Genomic DNA, 8,497 nt, shown 5'->3' with positions numbered 1-8,497 from the left:
TTAAGGATCTCAAAAGTCACAGCATCAGCAAAGAGACTAACATGATAAAAGATACATACAACCAGAGTGCCCGAGATGACACAAGCAACTAAAGCTGTCAGTGTCTGATTCAGCCAGTTCAGCCAGTTAAGAAGCCATCATATACTCAGATTAAGCTGATTGTTCAAGTGATGCATATGTAACAGAGTATTCTGCAGCAACTGTAGCAAAAATGTGAGCGTATGAGTTTCTTAATTTGTGATTTGTGCACCTGCAATGAAGAATTTGAGAGGGTGGAACTGTTGTTTGTGGGAGAGAGAAAAATGTATGCAACTCCTCTGTGACCTCAAATTTACTGATACACACGTGTGACTATTTCATACAACTACTAATTCCACGGTCACAGGTGCTCAGTTGTTTTGCACCAAAAATACCTTCATAGAGAACAATTAGATTCAAAATATGATGCAGGCTCTGGATGATTTTTTTTCCCTGGGTAACAGTCATGTTTTCTCCAAATGATGTGCAAATGGCTTGATACAGTAAATAGTCCATGTAGCTGCTGTTAATGTGGAAAGAAATCCCCAGGGCAGCATGCCCCCTGAACATAGACTTAAATTGGGGCTAAGCCCTGGTTCTGTCCCTGTCTGAAAATGTGAAACCAGAGGGACGGAAAGTGTGTCTATACTGTGCCAGACTTGTAACACACTAGTGTTAAATTCAGTTTGTATACTGTGCCTGTTATCCAGTGCAAAACGAACTGGAAATGCACATTTTTGAAAAGAAAAATAAACTTCCACAACAAAAAAAATCCAATTCTAGATTTAGAATTTTTAATTTACAGTTCTAGAATTTGATTTTCCAGATCTTGACCGCAAAGTTCAGCTTCTAGAATGTTAAATTACAATTCTAGAATCAGAATTTCCAATTCTACAACTGTGATTCAACATTTTAAAACTGAAATTGCAATGTTAGATTTGGAAATTCTATTGCTAGGATTTAAAATTAAAGATCTAAAACTGGAATTAATGGTACAGCTTTAAAAAAAATAAAAAATAAGATGGGGTTTTTGCCAATTTCAGAAATGTAACTCCAATTCATAGCATTGTAAAATTTGAATACGGAAAACTGAATATGACGATTTTTAGATTTGAAAGTTCCAATTCTAGACCTGTAACCTGACATTACAATTTAAATTCTTGATTTTGAACGTCCAACTGTTCCAATACTGTACTCACCATAGCTATGCCTCCACAATCAGGAAGTGATTGTGATTGAGTTTGTATCATAAATGTGACAGACGTGTGAAAACACAAACATGGTACTACAGAAAGCCACATGTACATAAACATTCTCTTCTCAGAAATACCATTACAGAATATAAGCAAGGCAAAAATCATTGGTGTTATAAATATGTGTATTTATTTTATCAAATATGAAGCAAGTATGATAACAGAAATCTTCCTCAATGAGGGAAACAATCATTTTAAAGTAGCTGAATGCAAGTCGTTCAAGGTGGGATGTACATTGGCCCAAGGAGAACATTTAAACTGAAAGTGATGATAAAACAAAAAAATGTAATTATCTTATTCCAGACTTGAGAAAATACACAATTGACATTCAAAGTATTTTAAAATGTAAAAAGTATAAAAAAAAAATTAAAACAGGTGGAAAATTTAGTCTGCAAAACATTTTATAAAGCCTGTTATGCATTACAGAAAATGGGTAACATAAAAAGCAATATTTATAACAAAAAACATCATATGTCCACATTGTACATAAGTCTACAGCAAAGTGTGCATGTGTATGTGGGTGTGTATTCATGTGTATGTGTGTGTACATGCGTGGCAGTGTATAAGCATTTCTTCTGCTGGCCTATGATGTCACCAGGGGCTGGCCAGTGATGACTGGGCTCAAGGCTGGTTGATCTGGCCCATGAAGAGAATGGTACCTGGGGACAGAGACATGAAGAACTCCTCATGGTCAAGTTCTGCTTTCTACAGGTAAAATCCTATTTTTTCAATATTTCAAGACTATGAACGAGTAAAACAAGATTTTATGCAAGTTGAATTTGCATTTTGAGCCATCTTGCTTAAAATATCTCCTATATTTGCAGAAATGTTAGATCTTCTATATAAATGTATTTATATATACCTTTAAAAAGGTGACTAAACCCAGATGGAAATATGAGACTGTACCTGTTGACTTATGTCTGATGAGGAAGAGGAAAGGTCTGTCCACTGTAACCCAAGGTGGAGAGGACCGAGCCTGCAAAATGGCAGCTAAACAGAACAGCAAACAGATTGTAAAACATGTCAGAAACTATAACAAGTTACTTTTATGAATGTACTAATACTACAAGTACAACTGTTGTATAGAACATTCCCACAAACTTAGCACACAGGTTTGTGCTTGGCTCAACATTTAAGTCCAAGACAAACAAATACTGACCAGTGGCAGCTGCTGCTTTTGTTCCGTCTTCATTCACCACAATTTTGGCTTTCTGGAGCGCCTTGGATACGAACAAAGGCTCAGCACCTGAGAAAACACTTACTGTTAATTCTAGCTTTAGACAATCCAGTCTTGTTACAGGCTGTAAATCGTTCCTGATATTTTCCTTACTGATGCAAAAATACATCTGCCAGTGATTCTCTTACTCGCAAATTACTCCAGTGATTAAATAAATCCATGTCGTACCCAATTTAAGTTTGAAGAAAAGTTCTTCAGTAAAAATACTGATTCTCCAGTTGAGATGAAGGGTTGCTATGACGCACTGCATGCCAATTTATTAGGTACACCAAGATAAAAACTAATGCAGTATTATACAACAGGCCTGCAATAAATGCTCCCTTCAGTTCAGTTTTTATTGAATCTATTGAATCTATTTGACAGGGTTAATCTTCACCTCTCGGTATAACACAGTGCAGTTCAACAGCACTATAAATTACATCCTCCAAAATGACCAACTCTCTAAATCAACTCTCTCTCAAACACATTCAATCAAGATTGAAGTTTATAATCCTCATTACTTTGGATTTATTGCAGGCCTGTTCTATTATACTGCATTAATTTTATCTAGGTGGATCTAATAAATTAGCATGTGGTTGTATGTGTCACAGCAATCCTTTTGAATCCGTGGTCCAGTATTTTGATTTTATTGATCAGGTGTCTGACAAATAGGGTCAAATATTATTATCAATATCATAAAACAGCAGTGACGTGGAAATCAGATGATGATCAGATGATTGAATAAAAATATTTATCTATTAATGACCTAACAAACACATTTTAAATGGTTGAGCAAAAGTATAAACTGCTTTTACAATACACCACAAGATGGCACTAGAGCACTTCATTCAGAGCTCCTTTCATTGCTCGGGGAGGAGAACAGCAGTGATTCAGTTTCTCACACTTGTTACCGGCTCTTAGCAGTAAACAGCCAACAATCCTTTCAACAGTTGTAAATACTTGGAGGTGCTGGAGGCATTGCGTCACTTTTAGGTTTGGGTTTGACTAGTGTTTTCACTCACAGAGGTGTCTGAAATCAGCTTTGTCCGAACTGAACATGTCCGTTATTCCCAGTGCTGAGAGGGCGGCTTCCAAATCTACCTCTGCGTCAGCACTAAACCTACAGACACAAACATAAGTATGAACACGCAATGTTAATGTTCGTCTCATTCAGTCTAGTAAGTCTTAAAATCAACTGTGTGTGTGTGTATGTATGTGTGTGTGTGTGTCTTACTTGGGCATGACCAGGTGGACTTTCCTCATGTGCATCAGTTTGGTCCAGCTCTGCACTGTGGCTGTGCTGATGTGTGGGATCACACGGGACAGAGGCGTGTCCTCGTCAGAGGGCATAACGATCAGCATGCTGATGGCATTGCCATGATAGGGCAGCTCAATGATCCTATATTTCAGTCCCTGAGGTGTGGTGGCCATGCCTGGCAGGAGAGGAGAGGTTACTGGTTTAATGATTTCACAGGTCTGGATGAAACTTGGTTCATGCATCATGACTGATATAGAAATTAATTTTATTCCATACATGTCCTTTGTCTGAGAGTGGCCTCTTTTCTCTGTTTCACTATCTTGTGAAGCAAGAGAAATGATATATTTTCCCCTTTTATACGTCTGTAAATGTTGGTATGTTTTAAGTCTCCATTTTGCCTGGATTTTCGTTTGCAGGCTGTGGATTTTCTCTCTGTGGATGACAGTACGTCCTCTGTCTCGCTGACCCTGGTGGTTAGTGGTTATCGCTGCTCAATATTTTTATTCAGTCTAAACAAACTAAAAGCGGAAAATACATCATTTCCTGGTTGGCAATCAAATTCTTTCTCAGTGAGGACCGACCACACAGCAGATATTCATTAGATCAAATGCAGAACTCTCTCTGGAACAGTACTGTGTTGTATCAGTTGGTAATGGCGAGCAGCAAAACAAACAGTGATATTCAAATATCACAGTTTATGACTTTACACAGGGATACTATTTTTAGATCAAGTTTTCCAAGATGCATTAGAGAACTTTTCTCTTCATTCAAATACGTTATGTGTATGTAAATCCCTTTATATCCACAAAACTTAAGTGTATCAAGCCAAACCTACGTTATTTACAAACTTTAGCTTTTGCTCTCTTTATGACCTAAGCGCAGGAATGAGGGGAGAGCAACACTGCAGGACACTGGAGAAACATCTGTGCACAGCTCACAGCTGAACGCAGCCTTCGTTTAACTCCCACACTGTATGAGAATCTACCCACAGCACTCACCATGCCAAGACAACTCTGACAACTCATCTAAATATAGACAACTGACTGGTATACCATTTCATTTCACACAGTGCTAAATAATGTCCCACGAATGGGGCATGTCTGAGTCTGCGTTTCTTTACAACTCGACACAAGCTGATCTTATGAATCATAAACTGGCAATGCCTAGGATTCCATCTAAAATATAAATAACTAAATTAAACAGTTTAATCATGAAATCTACAGTAGATCAGTTTGTTGACATTTGTATTTTGTGAAAGCTCAGTGTTAAATGTGCCTTGTGGAGTTTTTGAACAATAGAGAATTACACACATTTAGAGACTTTGCTAATGTTTTAAAGAGGACTGAAGTGCACTCAACACATTTCTTAGACCTCAAGGATGCACGCAATGCGTTTTGATAGGAAACACTGAATATAAACATAACTTTTATTTGTTCCCAAGAAAAACTCCACCTTTAATTTTACAGTACCCCTCAGCATCTCAAAAATGTGTAAAATTCAGCTCATATCATCCACCATGCCTGAAGCACTCTGCCCGTCTGTGTCCTCTCTCGTGCCCTCCTGAGCACTGCTGCCAGCAGCAGCTCTCACCTCCCATCTCCTGGAAGATGTTCGATTGTTCTCCTGCCTCCTGCCATCCACTCCCTATGACCACTTCTGTTTTTAGCAACTTAAAAGCTGACATTTTCCTTCAAAATAGTTTCAAGTGTAGCAGGGAAAAAAAACAACAAAGAGCAGTTCTTGACACACATTCAAACTGGATCCTGTTGCCACTGAAAGTACAGTGTATGCTGATGTTTTTTTTTAGATGTTGGCACTGGTATCATTTTAATTTCAGGTTCAGTTCAGGGTCTGATGATGGCACTTACTCTAAACTAGAATATGGAAAACACATTATCTAACAAAACTTTAATACTGTGTGACTAAACATACTCCAGCACATCTACAAAATAAGATTTATAGAATTAAATTGTTGAAGTGTAAAAGCCAGTCAAGAAAAATCAAATACAATTAAAGGATAACCTCAACTGGCCAATTAATTTTAATGTTACATCTCATTTGGTGTTGAAATGTAATAAAAAAAAAAACCTCGTATTCTGCATCAATATGCATCCAAAATGTTGGCTGCGTGTAAAGAAGTCGATGATATCAAAGCAAAAATTATTAATACTGACTAACGGCTCTATTTTCAAAATATTGCGATGAGTAGTCTCACACAGAGGGTCATCAATGGAAACCTCTCGCACATCACAACTCACCCATGTTGAAGACAGACAGTTGGGACATCATCGGGACTGAATGTGCATTTCCATCGCCCCCGGTGAAGGGCCTCATCTTGGTGTTCGATGGCTGGAAGCGGGACTTCCATAAGCCTTTGAAGTAGATGGAGTTGACCACGACCAGGCGCGTCATATCCGGGTCCAGCATGCCTGGGTTGATCAAGGTGGAGATGTGACCTGGATAAAAAGGTGCGACATGGGGCGAAATACATTCAATCAGCAAGGCTCGATGAGAACAGTCATCTCTTTCATGTTTTCGTCAGTACAGATGAGGAGGTAATAATGCAGCATCATATGAGAACACACAGAAAACTGACTCTTACTGTAGTTTGTGAAATAGAAACAAGTTCAGTGTTAGTTTGAATATGTGTTTGCCTTTGTTGCAGGTAAGTATACAGGGGTCCAATCACCCTACATAGCTTGGAACTGTCACAGACTTGGGGCGATCAGGAAGACGACTTTATCCAAACCTTTCTTAATCACTCTCTACTTGCTCCGTATTTACGGCTCCTACCTTTAGTCTTATTGTTGACCCAATCGTTGATTTCAGTGGCTGCCCCCTGAGGGTTGCTGAAGTCCAGGCTCCTGGTCTCACTTTGGAAGTTGTCTTTGTTGGTGGTGACAAAGGACGCCTCCATGGGGAAGCCCTCCTGGCTGAAAATGGCATTGCCAATCAGCACAGGGTCCTGGTTGGACTTTGTCAGGGCCTTGTGAAGCTTCTTCAACATCTTGTAAGGACCTGTGCAGACCAAATGAACGTGTTATTATTTTTAAAATCACTGTTTAACAAACAGCTTACATACAAAGCTTCATCAGCAAAACTCTTAACGTCTACGGTCGGAAACAGTCCTTACCATTTTTCTTGTAACGGAGACCACTAATGATCTGCTTCCGGGTCTCTCCATGGGCTCCAGGTAGCAGCATGCCCAGAATGGAAGCCACTCCATGGGGTGAAAACACCACATTTTCCAGGGGCTTGGAACGGACTACTTGCTGAAACACCTGTATGCCAAGATCTGAGCCCCGTTCACCGTACGATGGAGCCTGGGGCAGCACACCCTCAAGGATCACCAGTGCACACAGGCAAAACAAGGAGAGGTGCTTCATTGTGATTTATACAGCACCTAGTCAGAGACAGAATACAGACTATTGTAGGCATTTTGAATAAACCAAGACAGTCTCAATTGTTGATTTGTTCTCCTGGAGACACAAGATTTATTTACATGCATTGTTTCCAGTGCCATCAATCAGGAGACCTGGCATCACGACAACTCCAGATTTATGAAAACATCAGTCTACAACCAGTGGCATTCTTTAAAATCACTTCCAAGAGAGCTGAATGTCCTTTTCACATGACTCATCATGGTTTACCACAATTACCACATGCACCTTCTTATGTCCTCAGGCAAGAAAACCTTTTATCCAGTGCTGCAGGGTCTGACTAACTCTTACTCACACATAAATATTATAGTCTAACCACAACCTGCCCACTGAAACTGCTCTCTTCTTTTGTTTTAATTTCAGACTAGATATTTTGGACCATTTTAGGAAAATGATTCAGCCTGCAGCCCCACTCCACTGAAGCAGCTATAAGATTTTAAGTGGTTCTCAGAACCTACAAAACAACACTCTATAGTTTACCTTTTTGTTGTAGATAAATTACAGGAAATATAAAAACTGTCACTGTGTTTAAATATGTCAGACATAAATATGCTTTGGGAGCATTTTTTCTTCAGTTTGTTTGATAAATGTGCAGGGATGGAGCACTGATAAAAAGCCAGCATGCTTATCATTACATTACACCAGAACTCAGTCCACACTGACTGCAGGGAGACCGTGAAAGCAGCTTAATAGTGGCACATAGATAACAGAATTTAAAGTTTTCTCAATTATTCATAGCTTATTTAAGGAGTCAAACAAAACCCACCTGACAGAAATACGTGTTAAAGTTGTATTTAAATGATAGAGCATCTTCTAAATGCTGTTAAACTTAGATATAACGTATAACGCTGTCAACAATTAACGTTAAAACCCACACTCCTACCGATTCAGGACGTGACGTTAGGTCGACTTATCTCGCAGGTGAAGTTGTAACGTTATCAGTCCACGTCTCGCTGCCGTCCCGCCCAGAAACGACGTTTGGTCCGTAAAATAAATGAAAAATCTACCAACTCTATATTCTAGTTAAAGTGAGAGCTTCAACTGACTCCACCGCTGTTTCTCAGAGGACTTTAATAGATTCAACTCCGCCTTCAGACCACACAGGGCAAGAAGAAGAAGAAGGAGGGGAGGGGGAGGGGGGGGGTTGTCTGTTAGCGTCAAATACACACGTACAGAATAACATTTTCCGGTAGACTTTCAAAATAAAACGCAATCGTCGGAATCGTACTGAAATTTCCCAACCTCTATAATACAACGCTCACAATTTCACATAATATTATAATATAATTGTGTCGCTGTACTTAACCGAGTC

General features: G+C 39.1%; 1 protein-coding gene across 1 annotated transcript; it reads right to left on the bottom strand.

Moving 5' to 3' along the window:
• Positions 1 to 1,378: 1,378 nt before the first annotated feature.
• On the bottom strand, positions 1,379 to 8,287 carry serpine2 (serpin family E member 2). The gene is made up of 9 exons (XM_022760548.1): positions 8,069 to 8,287; positions 6,879 to 7,148; positions 6,539 to 6,763; positions 6,004 to 6,201; positions 3,722 to 3,920; positions 3,510 to 3,607; positions 2,431 to 2,517; positions 2,178 to 2,261; positions 1,379 to 1,930 (listed from the first exon to the last, which is right to left on the bottom strand). Exons 2-9 carry the CDS (start codon positions 7,129 to 7,131, stop codon positions 1,893 to 1,895), a joined length of 1,182 nt encoding a protein of 393 aa, XP_022616269.1. The 5' UTR covers positions 7,132 to 7,148; positions 8,069 to 8,287; the 3' UTR covers positions 1,379 to 1,892.
• Positions 8,288 to 8,497: the final 210 nt, after the last annotated feature.

This window comes from Seriola dumerili, unplaced genomic scaffold, assembly GCF_002260705.1.
Source record: "Seriola dumerili isolate Sdu_G_001 unplaced genomic scaffold, Sdu_1.0 BDQW01000337.1, whole genome shotgun sequence".
NCBI classification, from domain to species: Eukaryota; Metazoa; Chordata; class Actinopteri; order Carangiformes; family Carangidae; genus Seriola; species Seriola dumerili.
This window is presented reverse-complemented; position numbering and strand designations above follow the sequence as displayed.

Bases quoted from the DNA above. Each gene is read 5' to 3' on its own strand.
- serpine2 (XM_022760548.1), bottom strand. From the start codon at position 7,131: ATGAAGCACCTCTCCTTGTTTTGCCTGTGTGCACTGGTGATCCTTGAG. The intron at 6,202-6,538 runs GTAGGAGCCGTA...CTTTTTATCCAG, and splicing joins GGTCAACAATAAGACTAAAG to GTCACATCTCCACCTTGATC. The intron at 1,931-2,177 runs GTACAGTCTCAT...CTCTGTCCCCAG, and splicing joins CATCAGACATAAGTCAACAG to GTACCATTCTCTTCATGGGC.